A 21,786-nucleotide genomic window follows, 5' to 3' on the forward strand; every position below is an offset into this window, starting at 1 on the left:
ATTGCAACATTTAAGAGACATTTGGATGGGTATATGAATAGGAAGGGTTTGGAGGGATATGGGCCAGGTGCTGGCAGGTGGGACTAGATTGTGTTGGGATATCTGGTCGGCATGGATGGGTTGGACTGAAGGGTCTGTTTCTATGCTGTACATCTCTATGCCTAAGTTAAGATGACTGGCAGAATATGTGATTTTGGGTTAACCCTTGGACATGCTGAGACGCCATCTGGATTAATGATGTAACTATGCAAAGATGCCTGCTTGCGGAAGCCCAGCTGGACTTCAAACAGGTGCTACTGCTTTTATCATTTGAAAATACAGCAAGTGGAGCATACGAGTTGCAGGCTATTCTGATGGAAGTGGACTTGCTCACCTGTCCGACTAAGCTCAGAGAACACACTTGAGTGCTGACATTTTCATCACATCACTTGGCATATCCTGGTCAGAGGGATTCTAGGTCCGCCCACAGCAAAACCCTAAAACAAAGCCAAGCCTCAGCCAAATGGTTAAAATGTCCTTCAGAATCCTGGCAGGTAAGCTTGTGCATTCTTGAGACAGCAGAAGAATCTGTCTGGACCTAAATTGAGTAAGAAAACTTGTAGGCCAGTATCCATGAGAGTTTGTATCCTGGAAGACGCTGGTACAATTGCAACATTTAAGAGGCATTTAGATAGGTATATGAATAGGAAGGGTTTGGAGGGACATGGGCCAGGTGCTGGCAGGTGGGACTAGCTTGGGTTGGGATATCTGGTCGGCATGGATGGGTTGGACCAAAGGGTCTGTTTCCATGCTGTACATCTCTATGACTCTTAAATCCACATACATCTGGTTTAACATATAATTTGCTTTTACAAAATCAAAATCAAGCTAAATGTCTAGTTAAGTAGTCATCTGAATCTAATGGAAGTTGATAACAGTACAACTATATCATTGACTGCTGAACCAGTTTTAAATATTTCAGTGAACTCCAGCTTTAACTTCGTGAAAGACCTCAGGTAGCCTGAGAACCTATACTGGGGAGCCTTTACTAATTAAAGCTACAACTTCGGTTCTGGTCTCTTATGAAAATCAGCTGGTTCACTTACCAGTAATTGTAGTAAAAGGTTTCAACCAATCTTAATGGAGCAAAATTGGTTGTGAAAAATTCACCTAGTTTGTATTAACATTTTTCAATTCGAAAATGACTGCTTGAGTGAAGTCCTAATTAAATACCCGGAAGGCTTCCAGGAAGGCCTACCGACTATCAGAGGATTCATGGCCACCTTGCATGTTGACCAGGAAACAATTCTGCAAGACCTGTCTTGTCTTATTTGGCCTAAGAGGCAATAATAAAGACGAAAGTCCAAAGGCTGGAAAGTGAAGGAATCATCAAACCAGTCCAATATGCAGAATGGGCTGCACTGTTGGTACTGACTTTAAAGGTCATTGGGTCATTTCCCTTTTAAGGGGATTTTGCAGCTGAATAAATACTCAATTTCTTGAGTAGAAGATTTATATGCAAAGCTGGCAGGAGGGCTATCCTTCATTGCTTCTCAAAAGGTTTAGACCAGGATTCCCAGAAGCATACTGCAGTTAACACCATAAAAGTTTCTACCAATATACGAAAGTGCCATTTGGGATAATGTCAGCTGTTCAATTTTTCAGTGGATGATGGAGAACATTTTGCCATTTACCTCGATGATGTCCTGACAACAGGGAAAGCTAATAAGGAACACTTGGAGAACTTGGATATAGTTATAAGTCATTTATCCAAGGGAGGTGTGTGCCTAAGAAAGGAAAAATGTGTGTTTCAGTCCTCCCCAAGTGGTGTACTTGGGCTAAAGACTTGACAAGACCTGGTTACATTTGTTAGAAGATAAAGTGACGATGATCAAAGATTCCCCAGCTTCTTTACCTGTCCAAGAGCTTAGATTACGTTTGGGCTTGCAAATTATGGCAAAAGCATATATTAACTGGTATATATCGTGAGATCATTGATCAACTCCGATGAAAGAGTCAGCTTTGGAGCTGGTCTCATTGTCAAGCTGTAACTTTCAATGAAGTTAAAAACAAAATAGCTATCATTCTGTAAGGTGTTGGCACATTATGATCATAAAAAGATGTGGTATTGATGTATGATGCCTCCCTGTATGACATTGGAGTGATGTTAGCTCATAGGTGGCTCAAAGGAGAGGAGCGTCTAATAGCTTATGCATTCAGGACTTTGCCTGATGCAGAGTGGAAATACTCCCAGACAGACAAAAATGGATTGGCAATCATATGGAGTCAGGAAGTTCCACCAATACCTTAATAGATGAAAATTTGTGATAATCACCTCAATTTGATATGTTGTGGGCTTTAGTATTAAGTGCTTGTAATTATAAGTTTAAACGGCATCTGGGAGGCCAAGTAGTGAATGTGGATGCATTGAGTCGCCTTCGATTAGCACATAAGTCAACAGTAATACACCAATGGAAAAGTGTGCAACAATGTTAAAACTTTCTGGACATGCTCCCAGTCACTGCTATCAATATCAATCTTTGGACAAAGAAAGATCCAATCCCAGACAAACTGTAACAAGTGGTATTGATGGGTGAAGGCAAAAGGCCATCGCAGCTATAATGGAAACTCTTTCAGACAATAGAGGACAGCGCATTGTTATTGTGAGCAAGAGTGATTATCCTGCATAAAGGTCATGTCAAATTGTGGCTGAGCTTCAACAGGGCCATCCAGAGGTCTCCAAAATGTAAATGTTGAGAGGTTATGTCTGGTGGCCAGGTTTGTGTGCAGATATAGCCCCGTTGGTCAGACAATGACCAGAGTGTCAACAAAGACAAAAACTACCACCAGCAACTCTCACACATCCATGGAATTGGTTGGGTAGACCTTGGACTCAGTTGCACATCGACTGAGGTCCTTCCATGGGTTTAATGTTCTTAGTCATTGTATAAGGCAACAAAAAGTGGATGGACATACATAGGGTCCATTCATCAAATACTGGTATGACAGTAGAAAAGCTGCACACATCTGTTTCAATATTTGGAGTCTTGGAAGTGTTGTCTCCGATAACAGGCCATTGTTTACCAGCAAGGGATTGGGTTTTTTGTTAATTGAATGGGATTCAGCATAAAGATGTGCAGGTCAGGTAAATTGGCCATGCTAAATTGCCCATAGTGTTAGGTGCATTAGTCAGATGGGAATGAGTGGGTTACTCTTCAGAGGGTCGGTGTGGCATTGTTGGGCCGAAGAGTCTGTTTCCACACTGTAGGGAATCTAATCTAATCATAGGATAGTTCCGTACCACCCATCACCCAATGGCCTAGCAGAAAGATAAGTCCAAACTTTGAAGGTAGATTTGAATAAACAGCCAACAATCTCATGAGAAACCAAGCTGTCACTTCAGTTTGACTGTGGGGATCATCGTGCATGCACCTACAGGAATAGCACCAGTAGTGTTGCTGATGAATGGAAGACCCTCCACCAGCTTAAGTCTAATCTTCCTGGAAGTGGTGAGAGGGAGAGAATGGATTGTTGGGAGGGGGGAGTTGGTGTGGTGGAGTGGAAGCATTAGGAATTCCAATGCTGAAACCAAGACTCTGCCAAGTGAGAGAGAGACAGTTTGAGATGGGGATAGAGTTTCGTTTAAAAATTTCAAAATGGCCCGATGGGTACAAGGCATGGTCTGTGTGAGGTCAGGACTGGTGATGTAGAAAATTCTCACAGGTGTGAACCATATGAAGTTGCGAATTCTCAAACTGAGCAGGAAGAAAGATGTCCTGCTCCTCAACATTTGCAGATATTGCTGAAACCCATGGATTTTCCCTCTTTTTCAAATGTTGAGACGTCTGAATCCGAGATGGACAGTGAAATTCTACCGAGGCACTCCTGGCACAAGAAGTGAGCTCTTGTGCGTTAAATACTGCCCATGTCAGCTGCTGAGAATTAGAAATCTGACCTGGCACTAAAATGATTCACGATGCTCTCCAAGCTAAAGTGCCAGACCATATCCATGGACTCAGATGGGGAGGATGTACAGTTTGTAACAAGGTCAGCCAGCTAAACATAATAGAATGAGTCCCCTCACCGGGGTTGTGTAATCTGGTCCTGTCCAGGAACCCTGGCTGACTTTTCAAAAGGATGAATGTTAGAGTTATTGACACTCTGGTGATTAACTCTGGGTGAGGCAGGATTGTAATCAATGACTGTTCCTGTGTAAATAAAGGGTGATTTGGTGACTGTTATTACAAAGTTAATCTCTAAAATGGGGGAAGAGTGTGTGGTCCCTTTTAAAAGATGAATTTTGTTTCATTGCTTAGTCATTTGAAAAAAAAAACAATGTCTGCATAACAGTTTCAAGTCCAGGTACGGAAAGCACCCAATGGAAACGTTTCTGAAGTAACAGTCAAGTTATTTCAAATTTAGCCAATCCAAGCCCCTAGATACAAAAAAACCTATCAAACTTAAATCTGATAGTGTTGACAACCGTGAACCAATCCGTTTGTAAAGGAATTAATAGGTCATCAGGGTATAAAGATGAGGGCAATTTGGAAAATCGGAGAGAGCAAACTGCGAAGAGTTAAGAGCCATCTGCTCTCAAGAGAAATTAGCTCTCACAGTCATTTACGTATTAGAGAATGCATAATCTAAATAACATCGCTACCAATGTCAAAAAAGACATTTCGGAGTGAGGAAAACAACTGAGAAAACTTTTCGGACAGAGGAAGACAGCGGAGAAGACACAGACAGTTCCAGAAGACGTGTAACCTTCGCTGCAATTTCGAGAGACTAAGTTCTGTTGTTTTGATATATGTGGGACTTATATTTTGTTGAAACAGCGTACCATTAGAACTTTGTTAAGGAATAGTTAGTAGTTACAGGGGAATTGTTTGATTTGTTTGTGGTTCTGTTAATTTGTTCATTGTTGGAGTTACATAAATAAATCGTTACTTTGTGATTATAGTGAGTGAAAGGACTTGATTTCGTTTAACAACTCCTTTATAACAGATTGCGGGTGTGAGTGAGAGGTTATACTCCTTATCGCACTTAACAGGTTATGAGGTAAGGCGACATCCTCTCTGGGTGTTTCAATTTTAATTGTCAGAGGTATGTCGACCTCTCCTTCATAATATAGGATAATATAGGCCTCTGCGGAATTATTTTATGTTCTTTGTCTGTAACTGTGTCAACATTCCTCCTTAGCATTTTATTTGTACCTACTGCAAACAGACCACTATAGTTCAAAATTGCATCTCATCACTAGTTCAAAGACAATTATGGATGAGCAATAAATACTGGTCCACTCGCTGAATCCCACATTCCCTCAATTAATTTAAAAAAAAAACAATTTTGTCCAGAATATGGAATCCTGCACTTTTGTGACCATACAATCTCAACTGGTTATGAATCATCAAGGAAATTCAGTCAGCACAGAAGATGGATACAAGCTGAGTTTAGGTACTGGAATATTGTTTTAACGTTTGGCTGGTATATGGTCTTGCAAACCGTACTTGGAACAAAGTTCATACTTTTGCACTGATCGACAATGAAAGAGAAATTTTGTCTAGAGTCTTGCGCTTACGCTACAAGCATTTGTATGGCACTGAATGTCAGCCCAGAGCCTGAAATCTCATTTGATGGCCATCGACCTCTAAAGCCTTAGAAGAAAGACTTTATATTTCATTACTTGTTGCAGTCATATTCAAGACCATACATAAGCACTGACAGTATTTTCATTCTCATCCGGACTGTGAATGGATTTTTTTTGCCGTCAGAGATCGAGATTTCTGATTGCAGTTGACTATTACCCATCATGGATTAAGAACAAACATAATACCATAAGACATAGGAGCGGAAGTAAGGCCATTCGGCCCATCGAGTCCACTCCGCCATTCAATCATGGCTGATGGGCATTTCAACTCCACTTACCCGCATTCTCCCCGTAGCCCTTAATTCCTTGTGACATCAAGAACAGTTGCATAGTCAACCTCAGCTGCAGTTACAAATCACAGAGATCTTTCACAAACACACTTTCCAGACTGAGTCATCTTGGATATTTGACTGCGGCTCATGAACAACTGCTTTAAATGCTTTGCAAAGGTCCATGGCTTCATTCAAATCACTAATGCATCCAGATACCTAGTGGCTGATGGGGGAGGTCAAGAAAGATGTCTGAGCTATGAAGTCGGTTGAGCAAGAGTAATGATGTTTACTTATCCTTACTAAGCTAGCTCTTTGCAGCACTACATGATCATTAGCTTCATTAGAACGTCTTTTGGATTGTAAACAATGCACCACAGGCTATCCTGCATAGCCTTCAGATGTGCCTCAATTTAGTGGCAGAGAAAGAAGACCACTACTCTGCATAATAATCCACAATCTACAACATTCATCGTAAAACATAGGATTGACTGGAACCCCTGACAGAAGAGTCAGTATAGATCCATGACCTTAGTCATAAAGGCCAGATTTTGGGTTGCACCATTTGCTGTCCACCTTCCCATGTAGAAATAGACCATAATGTTTTCAAGATAAACATGTTGGCATGAGCACTCACACTAGAAAGACCTTTAGGATCTTGGCTTATAATTAGGCTCCCAGCCAGACCACAGCAGAGTTAAATGTCCCTCTGCCAGGTGGCAAAATCCTGTGCCACCACCAGTGGAATTGAGAACACATTCAGGTTGAGTTGCCAAACCACTGCAATATCTGTTACCTTGTGGATAGCTGAAGAGACTCTTGGGAGTTGGTTACAGGTTAATGAGTAGAAACGTTAGTAGGCAAGTTGTTAATCTAGTAAGGGGTTAGGCAAGTGATTGCTGTTAATTAATTAACTGACTGTAGATATAAAGAGGAAGCAGAGTGGCCCTCTTGTGAACTAGTGTTTCTAACCCTGGACCTGGAGGCCTGAGTGCAAGCATCTCCCACTCCACATGTGTGCCTTATTATCTCTGAATATGTTGATTAGAAAATATCTATAAATGGAAACAGTTTGGCTGGTGCGTGAAAAGATCTATAAATCAGTAAGTGGGATCTTGTGTTGTCATGTTAAGATCCTTATGTCTGAGCCAGAGACCTGGGTTCAAGTCCCAACCACTCCAGGGGTGTGTCATACATTTCTGAACAGTTTGATTAGAAACAATTTAATATTTATTTAATATTGTGTTTGATTGTGTTAATAATAAGGTCAACAGTCTTGCTGAAAACATTCACATTATGGCTTTCAACAGGGATAAACTGTCCTTTGAATTTTTGACAACTTTGTCTAAGCAGTTTGAAACCAGTCATGATATTGGGAAGATTTTGTTGATGCATCTTATGCAACTGCTACAAAGAGGCAAGGATGAACTTGCCAAGCAGAAAATTGAAGACATTATAGCAGGTAGGGGATGATAAAGTTGCTTAGGCCACTATCTTATTGTGATACTTGGTTTTGTTATTTATTGCTGAAATGCCTGGTTATCATGAAGGGCAGAAAATGTGTTGCTGGAAAAGCGCAGCAGGTCAGGCAGCATCCAAGGAACAGGAGAATCGACGTTTCGGGCATAAGCCCTTCTCCTGTTCCTTGGATGCTGCCTGACCTGCGCTTTTCCAGCAACACATTTTCAGCTCTGATCTCCAGCATCTGCAGTCCTCACTTTCTCCTATCATGAAGGGCACTTGAGCTACTGTTCAGACTGACAAAATTAGTCCCATTTATTTGATTTTATAATTTATTATCAGGAAACCAGGCAAGTTCTATTTTCGCTAGTCCGGTATTGATTTATTGTCCCAATATTTTCTAGGATACTTAAGTCACAGGGTTATATTTTACTTTATAAAAGGACAGGCTCCGAATTTTCTAGTATTTAATTAGTCACATAGCATGGAAACAGACTCTTAAATCCAACTTGTCTGCACTGACCAAACATCTCAATATGACCTACTCCCATTTGTAAGCATTTGGTCAATATCCCTCTAAACCCTTTCTAATCATATACACATTAATGTTGTAATTGTACCTGCCTCCACCATTTTCAAAAATGAGATAATGAGAATCCGGAGGCAGTATGTTCCTATGAGTGTGAAGAGCACTCATAGGTGTAGGGAATGATAGATGACCAGAGAAATTGAGGCACTGATCCAAAAGAAAGGAGGCATATGGCACATTAAATCACCTGGGATCGAGTGAAACCCTGCAGGAGATATATACTTGAGAGAAAGCAGGAGGACTAAAAGGGGACATGATATAACTTTAGCAAATGGGGTTAAGGAGAATTCAAAGAGATTCTACAAGTACATTAGGGGCAAAAAAGTTAAGGTGGGATAGAACAGGGCACCTTAGAAATCAACAAGGCCATCTTTATGTGGAACCGCACGAGATGGATGAGATGCTAAATCAGTATTTCACATTCATATTTACTGTGGATCAGGACATAGAAGGTGGAGAATTTGGAGAAACAAATAGTGATATCTTCTTATAACAGAGGAAAAGATGCTGAACATCTTAAAACACAAAGGTAACTAAATATTTTAGTTCAGGTATATCCTGAACTTTGTTGGAAGCTGGACAGTGATTACTTGATCCCTTGTTGAAATATTTGTATCATCAATAGCCAAAGGTGAGGTGCCGGAAGACTGAAGGATGGCTAATGTGCTATTATTTTGGCAAAGAAAAGCCAGGGAGCTGTAAACCGGTCAGCCTAACGTCAGTGGTAGGTAAATTATTGGGGGATTCTGAGGAGCACTATTTACATGCATTTGGAAAGGTAAGGACTGATTAGGATGGTCAACATGGCTTTGTGCGTGGAAAATTGTGTCTCGCTAACTTGATTGAGTCTTTTTGAAGAGGTGACAAAGAAAATTGATGAAGGCAGAGTGTGGATATTTCTGTATGGATTCAGCAAGGCATTTGATAAAGTTCCGCATGGTACACTGTTTAGCAAGGTTATATCACATGGAATTCAGAAAGATCTACCTGCATGGATACAAAATTGGCTTGAAGGTTCGAGACTGAGGGTTGTGGTGGAGAGCTATTTTTTGGACTGGAGGCTTTTGACCAGCCGTGTGCTACAGGGATCGCTGCTGGGTCTTCACTGCTTTATGTCACTTATATAAATGATTTAGATGTGAATATAGGTGGAATGGTTTAGTACGTTTGCATATGTGATCAAAATGGTGGCATAGTGGACAGTTAAGATCATTAACTTAGGATACATTGGAACCTTGATCCAGGTTGTGGAGTGGTAGATAGAATTTAATTTAGACAAATGTGAGGTGTTGCGTTTTGGTAAGGCAAATTAGGGCAGGACTATTAAACACTTAATAGTAAGGTCTGGCTGAGCTTTGCTGAATAAGGGGGCCTTGGGGTGCAGGTTCAGCGTTCCTTGAAGGTGGAGTCGCAGGTAGACAGGATAGTGAAGAAGGCATTTGGTATGCTTGCCTTTATTGGTCAGTGTATTGAGTATCAGAGTTGGTATGTTGTGTTGCAGCCATATAAGACATTGGTTAAGCCATTTTAGGAATTCTGCTTTCAATTCTGGTCTCCCTGCTATAGGAACAACATTGTCAAACTTGAAAGAGTGCAGGAAATATTTACAGGGATGTTGTTTGGGTGAGAGGGTGTGAGCTTTAGGTAGAATCTGCATAGGTTGGGAGTATTTTTCCAGGAGCGTTAGAGGCTGAGGGGTGACCTTAGAGATTTATAAAATCATGAGCGGTATGGATAGCCAACATATAGGAGTCAAAAACTAGAGGGCATAGGCTTAAGGTGAGAGGGGAAAGATTTAAAAGGGACCTGAGGGGCACTTTTTTTGTTTTCACTCGAGCTGATGCGTCTGTGGGTTGAGCTGCCAGAGAAAGTGATGGAAGCTGGTACAATTACAGCATTTAAAAGGCATCTGGATGGATATAGGAATAAGAAGGGTTTAGAGCAATATTTGCCAAATGGGACGAATTCAGGATATCTGGTTGGTGCAGATGGGTTGGACCGAAGGGATTTCTTTCTGTGCTGTACAACTCTTACTTCCCCTGGCAGCTTGTTTCATACATGCACCACTCAGTGTGTGAAAAGTTACTCCTGTATGATCTCGGGAAATGCTGATGCTTTTCAGAGCTGTTTGACCACTGTTTAAAATGATATTGATTCTTGCACATCTATCATCAGACTCCACTTCTGAGCAGCAATGTCACCCACTCCAGTCAAACACCGCTGACATTAAATTCTTTCCATTTAATGTAGGAATTCCCAAAAACATCAAAGAATGGATACAGTGCAAAATTAAGTTTGGAAGGTTTTCAAGATGCCACATAAATCATTTGGCCCATTTGGCTCACTTAAGTCTGTTTTTCCTGGAGCATTGTAGGCCGAGGTGTGGCCTCATAGAGGTTTGTAAAATCATGAGGGGCATGGATAGGATAAATAGACAAAGTCTCTTCCCAGACTGGGACAACACACCCATCATAGGACCAGCCAAACAAAAAATGCAGAAAATTCCGAGAAGTGTGGCATTCCAACCAGAACACTCTCAACAAACCCATCGAGTTAGATAAACCCCATCTACCACCCCCTGAGAAAAAGAACCGGAAGTGACTTCACCATAGAAAATGACATCACCAACCCAAACATTTAAGTAGAAAGCAGGAATTATTAGCAGTGCTTTGCCTGAGGCTCACTGAAGATGTTACCTAGTAGGGTGACGAAATATCTGGAAATTAATCTTCCAGCTCAGTGAGCAAACCTACATCCTAATTTTAAGATCTTTTGGAACATACAGCTAAAGTTAATGATCTAAAAGTACTGCAAAAGCGGCAGCTCAAAAAGTGGCTGATTTGCTGGGAATTAAGTTTATGAGAGCTAGCTCTATAATAAACAGTGTGAGTGCTGAGGGATATATGTATCCTTTTTATTGAGTATGAATGATAATATTGTTCAAAGTTTTTGTTCCACAGTTGTTACCTATGTCTATTGTTTTCTCTGTGGTCAGTTTCTTCTGATTGCTATCTTTTGGTCATTACTCAGGGAAACGACTTTCTTCAGATATTCTGACTCGATTCCACATTGTTCTTTGGGAAAAGGCAACCAAGAATTTTGAGGTGAGGCACAGCTAATAGAAATTTACAGAACTCCATCAAAGCTCTACCATGCATTCTGCACTTAAGTCACCTTAACTCCCCATTGCATCTATTTTTCTTCACCTGGGATTACTAGCTGTTGAAAACTTTTTCTCCTCAAAACTTTAACTTGATACTCTATATTGTGCTCTCTTCATTCAGCTTATGTAGTATAGACAGTAGAATTTTCACATCAGTTGCTGTAAATTGTGCTGATTTTGATTTTTAAAAGCTTGGATTTTTGTGTAGGCTTATTTGCACTTTGGAAGAATAAATCTGTCATGAGTAAGTCCGATTGGACAAGTTTAAAATCCAGTTTTAATACTTGCTGTTAAATATAATCTGTGCTATATTAGAATGGTAACTAAGTGCAATTGATATTAGTCTACTGAAAATCTGTTTACCATATGAACAAAATCAAATCCAATGTCTGTCCATGATCTGTAAACATTCTGCTTTAAAAGATTGAAAATTTATTTTAAATGATTTCCTAGTTATTTTGGTAAAGTATTGTGTGCTAATTTCTTAGAAAACTAAGATAAAAATAAAGTCATAAAGCCACAGAGATGTACAGCACAGAAACAGATCATTTAGTCCAACTCATCTATGCCGACCAGATATCCTAAATTAATCTAGTCCCATTTGCCAGCACTTGGCAACCACCAATGTCAGGCTCACCGGTCTCTAGTTCCCTGGCTTTTCCTTACTACCTTTCTTAAATAATGGCATCACGTTAGCCAGCCTCCAGTCTTTAGGCACCTCACCTGTATTGATGATCCAAATATCTCTGCAAAGGACCCAACAATCACTTCCCTAGCCTCCCACAGAGTTCTAGGTTACACACCTGTGAAGTCCTGTGGATTTATACACCTTTATGGGTTTTAAGACATCCAGCGCTATCTATTTCTCCACATTCTATGTCTTCCATGTCCTTCTCCGCAGTAAACACTTACGCAAAGTACTTGTTTAGTATCTCCCCCACCTCCAGCAGTTCCACACATAGGCTACTTTGCTGACCTTTGAAGGATCCTATTAGCTTCCTACTTACCCTTTTGTCCGTAATGTATTAAAAACGCTTTGGATTCTCATTAATCCTTTTTGCCAAAGCTTTCTCATATCCCCTTTTTGCCCTTCTGATTTTCCTCTGAAGTCTACTCTTACTGCCTTTGTACTCTACTCAGGATTCACTTTATTTCTGCTGTCTATACTTGACATATGCTTCCTTTTTCTTGAACAAAATCTCTACTTCTCTCGTCATCCAGGATTGCCTACACCTACCAGCCTTGTCTTTCACCCTGACAGGAACATATTGTCTCTGGACTCACATTCTCTCATTTTTTGAAGGCTTTCCATTTTCTAGCCATCCCTTTACCTGCGAACATCTGTGCCTCCAATGAATTTTTGAAAGTTCTTGCCTAATGCCGTCAAAATTGGCCTTCCTTCAATTTAGAAGTTCAACTTTTAGATCCGGTTTGATCCTTCTCCATCACTATTTTAAAGTAATGGAACTATGGTTGTTGGTCTCAAAATGGTCCCCCACTAACACCTCAGTCACTTGCCCTTATTTCCCAAGAGTCAGTCAACTTTTTCACTTTTTCTAGTTGAAACATCCGCATACTGCCTCAAAACCTTTTCTTGTACAAACTTAAATTATTCTCCATCTAAACCCTTAACACTATGGAAGTCCCAGTCTATGTTTTCAAAGATAAAATCCCCCACCATGACGACCATATTATTCTTACAGATAGCCGTGATTTCCTTAAATTTGTTTCTCAATTTCCTGCTGACTATTGGGTCATCTGTAGTATAATCCCAGTAAGGTTATGATCCCTTCCTTATTTCTCAGTTCCATCCAATAATTTGCCTGCATGTATTGCCAGGAATATCCTCCCTAAGTACAGCTGCAGTGTTATTCCTTATCAAAAGTGCCACTCCCTCCTTTCTTGCTCCACTTTCTATCCTTCCTATAGCATTTGTATGCTGGAAGTAAGCAGCCAATCCTGTAATTCCTATGATATCCCAGTCCCATGTTTCTAACCATGCGCTGAGTTCATCTGCATTCCCTGTTAGGCCTCTTGCATTGAAATAAATGAAGTTTGATTTTTTCAGTCCCACCTTGTTCTCTGCTTTGTTCCTGCCTGCCCTGACTATTTGGCTCAATCCCTTGCCCTCCGTTTCTTCCTCTCCCGACGTCCCATAAGTACCCTTCCACTGACACTCATTCGTTTGGCCGAACTGGTCCTCACCCTTAACAATTTCTCCTTGGAATCCTCCCACTTCCTCCAGACCAGAGGGGTAGCCACGGGCAGCCGTGTGGGCCCCAGCTATGCCTGTCTCTTTGTTGGCTACGTAGAATAGTCCATCTTCTGTAATTACACCGGCACCACTCCCCACCTCTTCCTCCGCTACATTGATGACTGCATTGGCGCCACCTCGTGGTCCCGCGAGGAGGTTGAGCAATTCATCAACTTCACCAACACATTCCACCCTGACCTTAAATTTACCTGGAACATCTCTGACACCTCCCTCCCCTTCCTGGACCTCTCCATCTCCATTAATGACGACCGACTTGACACCGACATTTTTTACAAACCCACCAACTCCCACAGCTATCTGGATTACACTTCTTCCCACCCTACCTCCTGCAAAAATGCCATCATGTATTCCCAATTCCACCGCCTCCACCATATCTGCTCCCAGGAGGACCAGTTCCACCACATAACACACCAGGTGGCCCCCTTCTTTGGAGACCGCAATTCCCCTTCGCACGTGGTTAAAGATGCCCTCCAACGCATCTTGTCCACATCCCGCACCTCCGCCCTCAGACCCCACCCCTACAACCATATCAAGGACAGAACCCCCCTGGTGCTCACCTTCCACCCTACCAACTTTTGCGTAAACCAAATCATCCGCCGACATTTCCACCACTTCCAAACGGACCCCACCCCTCCCCACCCCTTTCCGCCTTCCACAAAGACCGTTTCCTCTGTGACTACCTGGTCAGGTCCATGCCCCCTACAACCTGCCCTCCTGTCCTGGCACCTTCTCCTGCCACTGCAGGAATTGCAAAACCTGCGCCCACACCACCTCCCTCACCTCCATCCAAGACCCTAAAGGAGCCTTCCACATCCATCAAAGTTTTACCAGCACATTAACCAGTATCATTTATTGTATTCGTTGCTCCCGATGCAGTCTCCTCTACATTGGGGAGACTGGACGCCTCCTAGCAGAGCGCTTTAGGGAACATCTCTGGGACACCCGCACCAATCAACCACACCGCCCTGTGGCCCAACATTTCAACTCCTCCTCCCACTCTGCCGAGGACATGGAGGTCCTGGGCCTCCTTCACCACCGCTCCCTCACCACCCGATGTCTGGAGGAAGAACGCCTCGGAACACTTCAACCCTAGGGCATCAATGTGGACTTCACCAGTTTCCTCATTTCCCCTTCCCCCACCCTACTTTCTCCCCACTCCCACCCTCCTCTCATTTATCGCTCCACCCTTCAGGCACTCTGCCTGTATTCCTGTTTTGCCCAAAACGTTGATTTTACTGCTCCTTGGATGCTGCCTGAACTGCTGTGCTTTTCCAGCACCACTAATCCAGAATGTGGTTTCCAGCATCTGCAGAAATTGTTTTTACCTCAATCCCTTTCCTAGCTGTACCAGTCTCAAATTGATCTCTTTCCTCACTATCTCCGAGTCCATCCTCCCCACCTTACTAATTTAAATCCTCCCGAGCAGCTCGAGCAGATCTCCCTGCCAGCATATTAGTTCCCTTCCAATTCAGGCGCAGGCCACCCCTCTTATACAGGTTACTTATACCCCAGAAGAGATTCAAATGATCCAACAATGTGAACTCTTTTCCATTGCACCAGCTCCTCAGGAATGCATTCATCTGCACTCTCCTCATATTCCTACCTTCATTAGCTCTTGGCATTGGCAGTAAACCAGAAAAATCTCCTTTTTCAATTCTTGCCCAACCTCCTATCTTCTCCCTAAAGAATCTCATCCTTTTTCCTTCTCTTGTTAGTTCCGATGTGCACAACAGCCTCCACTGGTCCCTCTACCCTTTGAGAATATTCTGCACTCTCTGAGATATCCTTGATCCTGGCATCAGGGAGACAACACTCCTTTCACAATCGATCGCTTGGAACCTGATGTACCTATCGTTACAGAGCCAGTTTCAATACCATGAACATCATACTACATTCCCCTGAAAGTCCATCACCCTCTGTTTTCCAAAACAGCATACTTGTTTGAGATTGGGATAGCCACAGGAGACTCCTACATTATCTGTCTCCCTCTCCTACCTTTCCTAGAATTAAGCCACCTACCGGACTGTGGGTTTTCTCCCTCCTAGAACTGTCATCCATCACAATCCTTAGCTCCTGTAAATTACTCATTCTGTTACTGCTGCTCCAACTGAACCGTGCGATCTGATAGGATTTGCAACCAAACACACTCACGGCAGACACAATCGTCAGTAACTCTCCCTAAGCTCTTGCATTCGAAAGGAAGAGCATGTTATTCAACTAAAGGCCATCTTTGCCACCTAACCATCTGCAGACCTGTGAAAATAGCCCTGCCTTACTGCTTTAAACAACAGTGCCCGAGGCTAACTTAGTGCCTATGTTTTATATTTTTAATATTTAATCGACAGACAGATCTCAGTAACATATAATGAAAAAAGACACTGCTCGCTGTTGTAGATTTACAAGAAAACGAATAGCAAGATTACTCTTCAAAATATGCACTTAGCTGATCCTATGCTGAGAGCTCCCCCACACAGATTCCTCCGATGTCAAGTATAAAGTTTGCTGTTTATTCATTTTTCTTGGACACATTCTGACGTAGCATGAACAGCAACGTTTATGGTACCAAGACTGGCTCTGGTGTAACAAGGGATACGTTGGGTATCAAACGATCGATTGTGTTAGGCGACTCTCTTATCAGAGGCACACACAGTTCTGCGGCTGACAGCGAGAAATCAGAATGGCGTGTTGCCTCTCTGATATCTCTGATGTCAAGAGATACTTTAACTCAAACAGCAAGGGCAGGAATTGTGCAGAGTCACTGCTGTGTCAGACAGCAGTGTAGGTTTCATTCTTGGTTGATTCACTAATCATGTGGTCTCTACCTTTGTCTCTCTTCCTTTTTAAAGTACTGTTGTTTTGATTTTTTTTCCCCAAAATTCCGAAACAATGGAACAGCTTATACAACAATAATTACTGCTCCTGGAATTGGAGGAAATCAGCTCCTACACCTAAAATACCTCAAAGAAGCCGCTTTTACAGCCACAATTTTTCCTGTCCTCGATCTTTGATACTCAAAATTTTATAAAATCTTCCAGTTAATGCCTTTGCACTCAAACGAATCAGAGCAGAGTTGTTGGTGAGGTCCACTTCTGATATGTTTCTAATCTAATGCAAAGTAAAGCAAGTAAAATTCTTTGCTGTTACATGCTAAATTTAGCTAAATTAGCCACAGAAGCAGCTTAACTGAGCACAAGGATGAGAAGATTTTTATTTTTTGCCAGAATTATGATTTTTGGAGAATTGACCTTGACCCACCTTTGACTGTTGCCAACTTCAAAGCAGCCATACTGAAAATCTCTCCATCAGTAAATCGGACCCAGTGATACCACCACTCAACTATGTGCCAGGGAGGTGGTTGTAGGAATGTTGCTGAACAAGTAATTTACAACATCCAGCTAATGCTCTGGGGCATGGGTTTGAATCCCATCATGACAAACTGTGAAATTTAAATTCAAAAGGACATCTGGAATAAAATGGGGGCATATGGTGATTGTAAATCAGAATTGTGGAGGAGCGGTAATCTCATGCAGATTGCGACTTTGTTCATCCTTTTTGCCGAATATAGGAGTTCTGCATTTTTGAGAGGAGATTCCAATTAGGGCTCCTTCAAAAATGTGGAATTGCACTTTCAGTCTAACAGTTGTTTCAGTGCAGCAGCATCAGGAGAAAACAAGCCATGCCTGCTTTTCACAGCCGTGGCTGCCAATTCTGACATTATAAGTTCCAGACAATTGCTTTGACAGATGCTGTATATATGGAATGCATGTTAATATATCAGGTATATAATGCCAGTTTTATATGAAGGTAAGGTGGATAGTAATGGGAAGTTAGATTCCAGGGGGTGGGTTGCCAGGTGATTGAATTTCAAGTGGGAAGGAGGTAGGGTGAAAAGTGATAAGGGGGTCAGGTAAGCAATGCGTTGGGGTAGAGGAGGGTGTGGGTTGGCGAGGTGCGAGGGTTTGGATTTGGTGGCTTGGAAAGGATGGAGTGAGGGTTGGGTCTGGTGACGGGGCAGGTGTCCGATCAAGGAAAGGGTAGTGGGAGTATGTTCGGAGTTCACTGTTTCCTTTTTCAATATCCTGCCACATCATGGTGATCCTTCTGATGCTTTATGATGATTCCACAATTTCTAGCCCTAGCCATCTTCTCCTCTTCTTGAATGCGCAATCCCTTTAAACTTCTATTCCCATCACGCTGGTCTGAATGCTCTTGTTCTATCTTGAACGGACACATAAGCAATCCTTAATCACCATGATCTTCCTCTGCCTGGCTGAGCTTATTCTCACTTTGAACAAATTCTCCTTTTAACTTGTTTCACTTTCTCCAGGTGAAAGTTATGGCTATGGGTATCTGCATGGATCCCAGTTAGTGTGTTTCTTTTTGAACTCTATATGGAAGTTTGTTTGCTATAACCCTCCTCAGGATCTAATACAATTGTTTCTGCAGTGCATAGATAAAGTTGATGCTGCTGCATGCTCTCATCCAGAATTGAAAAATTAATCAGTTTTACTTTCAATTTCTTTCCTCTGTCACCTTCACATGGTCCATCTCTGACTCTTCTTTCCTTCCTTGACTTCACCATTTCCATTTATGAGGGTAGGCTGTCCACCAATTTCCACAACATGCCCATTAAATCCCGCAGTTACCTTGACTGACAGTTGAGCAAACATAACAACAAAGTAATCTACTTAATGTCTATGATGTTAAACCCATTAATCTTTGTTTTCAGTCCCATTCACACAAAAGACAGCCAAATAAGCAAACATAATTAATAGATTAGTTTTGCACTGCTGCATCACACTTCCAGGGATCTGGGTTCAATTCCACCCTTGTGTGACTGTCTGTGTGCATTTAAACATTCTCTCTGTGTCTGTGTTGGTTTTCTCCTGGTGCACCAGTTTCCTCCCACAGTCAAAGATGTGCAGGTTAGGTGGATTGGCCATGCTAAATCACTCATAATATCCAGTAACGTGTATACAAGGAGGATTAGTCATGGGAAATGCAATGTTAGTGGGGTGGGTGGAGGTGGGTTGCTCTTCAGAGTCCGTCTGAAATCAATGGGTCAAATGGTCTGCTTCCATCCTATAGGGATTCTATGGAGATAAATAAATTAAAGAACAAAACCTGCCACATACTTAAGTGGTTTTTACAGGCATTGTTCCACAGGCATAGATGATTGTTTCTTGGTTGATTTGCTGAAGGTGAGTCGCTGGAAAAGCACAGAGGGTCAGGCCGCATCCAAAGAGAAGGAGATTCGACGTTTCAAGGCTTATGAAGGGCTAATGCCCAAAATGTTGACTCTCCTCCTCAGATGCTGCCTGACTTACTGTGCTTTTCCAGTGCCACACTTCTCTATTCTGACACTCCAGCATCCGCAATCCTCACTTTCTTCTGATTTGCTGAAGATGTCGATCAGAGCCACCTTTTCAGTGTACTTCGAAGAAGTCAGTGATACTCACAACTTAGATTCGAGTCTTTGAATTTCCAATATCTGTTTATGGGAGGCTTGTCAGGGAGCTTTCATTTTTATGCTGTAGCATCAATAGCTAATCTTTCTCACAGAAACTGAGTCCAAAACTCAGTTCAAACTCTGGCCTCTTCCTGATAGACTTTCTTCCTGTGAGATCTTCCCCAAACTTCCCTGAACCGTTCCGAGGTATTGATCTCGTTTGTGGCCATGCATCTGCAATCTGTGTTTTGTTGGTGTGGAAAAGTATGTAGAACTTGCACATAACTCCCAGGCCTTGCTTCATAAAAAAGCACAGCTTGTTCAGTCTGTTCTTTTAACAGAAGTTTCTATTCACAGTCCAAATGCCATCTTCAACTCACGATTGTTCATTCACATCTCCAAATGAAAATTGATAAAGACTAAAAAAAGGGAAAAATCATCAAGGTTTCTGACAGTATTCACTGCTCACAGTGCAGTCTCCTTTACATTCATGAGACCAAACACAGATGTGACGGTTTTTGCTGAGCACCTTTGCTTTGACCTTCAGAATTAACACCCCCCACCTCCCCCCCTTCCAGTTGCTTGCTATTTCATTAAGCCATCTTGCCCCTATGCCAACATTATTGTTCTAGGGCTGCTGTAGCAACTGGAGAAACTTGACCTCATTTTCCACTTAGGTACTCCATCAGGACTTAAGATTGAATTCAACAGTGTCCTCCATTTTCTCCTCTTATGCCCATCTTGTTTTTGCCCTGCTATCTTTGTTTTGAGCAGGGCAGACCTATTTTCTCTGTTTGAAATCCAGTATTCACACCTATTTTACATCTCAACGTCACCTTGACAACCGTTAGCTCCCATTCTTTTTCCTATGTGGACCCTCACCATCTCTTTCGCTTCCTTTTTGTCAACAGCATAAAAGCATAATTTTCCTGCTCCCTTGAGTTTTGAAGAAGACTCTTTGGACTCAACTTTAATTCTGTTTCTGTCTCCATAGATGCTCTGTCAGGCCTGATGAGTTTCTCCAAACGTTTCTCTTTTTATTTCAAATTTCTATCATCTGCAGTAGTTTGCATTCATTAATGTGCCATCCTCTCCTGATTTGATCTATAGACAAACCCACGCCCAAAGTAATGTTTTTGATTCTTAACTGCCCTCTGGATCATTAGAGATGAGCAGTAAATGCTGGCCAACTCAGCAACACCACATCCTGTGAATGAACATAAAAAGAAAATGTTAGCTGCCTCACTCATCCCAATAGATGCGCACACTTTGTGCCTTCAGCAAGCTGATAGGAGCTGAGTTCGGTAGGCTTCGTAATGGAGAACAATGGACCTTGATCCTCCATGGTGTTTGGCTGGATCTGAGGCATGAAGGAGGAGGGAGTAGTAAAGCCTGAGTGTAGTCAAAGGTTGGAAGAGATGCAGTATAGTCTGCTAGGCGAGTTGGTGGGATGTCTTTTTGGGTAGGGTGGTGCTGAGTGAAATGAATGTGTAGGAACTAGAGATTTAGAGACAGTGACTGTTTGATGAGAAGGATAGAGGGATTTTAGGAAGATGATTTGCTGAGTAATAAACTAAAAGTAGGGGGCAAGAAACGAGGGTAGTTGTGAGTGGGACAAGGCTATTTTGAAGGAAGGTGCACGGGTGAGGTGGGGGCCAAGTGGCTGTTTGAAATATATGGAGGTTTTCCGCGGTAAAAGCAGGAGAGAATCTTCATCTGTGTACCGCATGTTTTAACTCTGGATAACTTGGCTGGAATCTACATACATACACAAAATAACATTTTATTACTCTTTAATACTGAATGTTACTGTGCTGATTTTCTTGTTTACTGGCGTTTAGGTTCATTTTTAATTTCAAGGTTTTTTTAATATATGTAATTATATATGGGATGTATCCATTACTGGCAAAACCAGTGTTTATTACCTATTCCAATTTGCTCTAAGAACTTCTTGGTGAACTAAGCTAGAAAATAGTATGTGACTACTAATGTAGTCCTTTACTTTGCCTCACATACATCCAGTCCAGCAAGATCATGTTCTGTCGGAGTTAGGGACTTAGTCAATGCATGAAATACACAATTATGTTGAATGTTGATATGTGGAGGTCACTGGGTGATTTGATATAAACACCATTGTAATACAGTCTTCACTGTAATAGAATCTACCAATTTGAAGCCTTAACAATTTTACCTATTACAGATATAAAAATGCTATAATTACATAATTTCTTGACATTAAAATTTTCAGACCTTTGTGTTTGCCAACTAATATTCTGATCTTTTTTGTTGGCCTCTCTTGTTGCTGTGAGCAAAAACTGAAGTTTGATATGTTTGACATGTGTTTTTATAGAACCATTTCTGAATTGTACAATTAAAATTAATTTTAGCTGTTGTCAGATATGAAGTTGATAGCTATCGGCAGATATTGCACAGAAAGTAGTTCTGAATTGTTGCACTTCCACCATGGGATTTCACAAAATGGAATTATTTCTAATGTGCCACAGCCCTTCGCCAGACACATAATCCATTCCAACGAAACTCTTGGAAAAGAGGCTCATATAAAACGTTTTAAAAAGTGCTTGTTTCTGATTGTGAGGCGTGTTCACCCTTCCTGAGCACAACCGAATTCTCTCACGTATTTGTAATCAAAGGTTTGGGCTTACATTTATGAATCACTGAAGGATGATGAATAATGCAATCGATATAGATTTCATATTTTGAATAAGTGTGTGCTTATTATGCACAGTGAATCTCAAAGTGGCACAATCGGTGCAGGTAATATTCCTTGGTGACACACAACAAAATAGTTAACTTCCCTTAAACATCACGGAAATAAGCCCCTTGGCTTGCCTTACTGAATGGTTGTTAAACTCCCAGTGTTACTTAAGGGTGGTCAGGACAGGCAGGGCAACTCTCCACATGCTGGTGGGTTGAATATTCTCTAGGCTATGGAT

At 41.7% G+C, this 21,786-nt stretch overlaps 1 protein-coding gene across 1 annotated transcript in view; it reads left to right on the top strand.

Moving 5' to 3' along the window:
- Window positions 1-21,786, top strand: part of tex11 (testis expressed 11) — a 228,271-nt gene that overhangs the window by 55,210 nt on the left and 151,275 nt on the right. The window contains exons 11-12 of the mRNA XM_043705303.1: window positions 7,206-7,354; window positions 10,961-11,049. Coding sequence (XP_043561238.1) covers window positions 7,206-7,354; window positions 10,961-11,049 — 238 coding nt within the window. The remainder of the gene's footprint in view (window positions 1-7,205; window positions 7,355-10,960; window positions 11,050-21,786) is intronic.

This window comes from Chiloscyllium plagiosum, chromosome 15 (genome assembly GCF_004010195.1).
Source record: "Chiloscyllium plagiosum isolate BGI_BamShark_2017 chromosome 15, ASM401019v2, whole genome shotgun sequence".
In the NCBI taxonomy this organism is placed as follows: Eukaryota; Metazoa; Chordata; class Chondrichthyes; order Orectolobiformes; family Hemiscylliidae; genus Chiloscyllium; species Chiloscyllium plagiosum.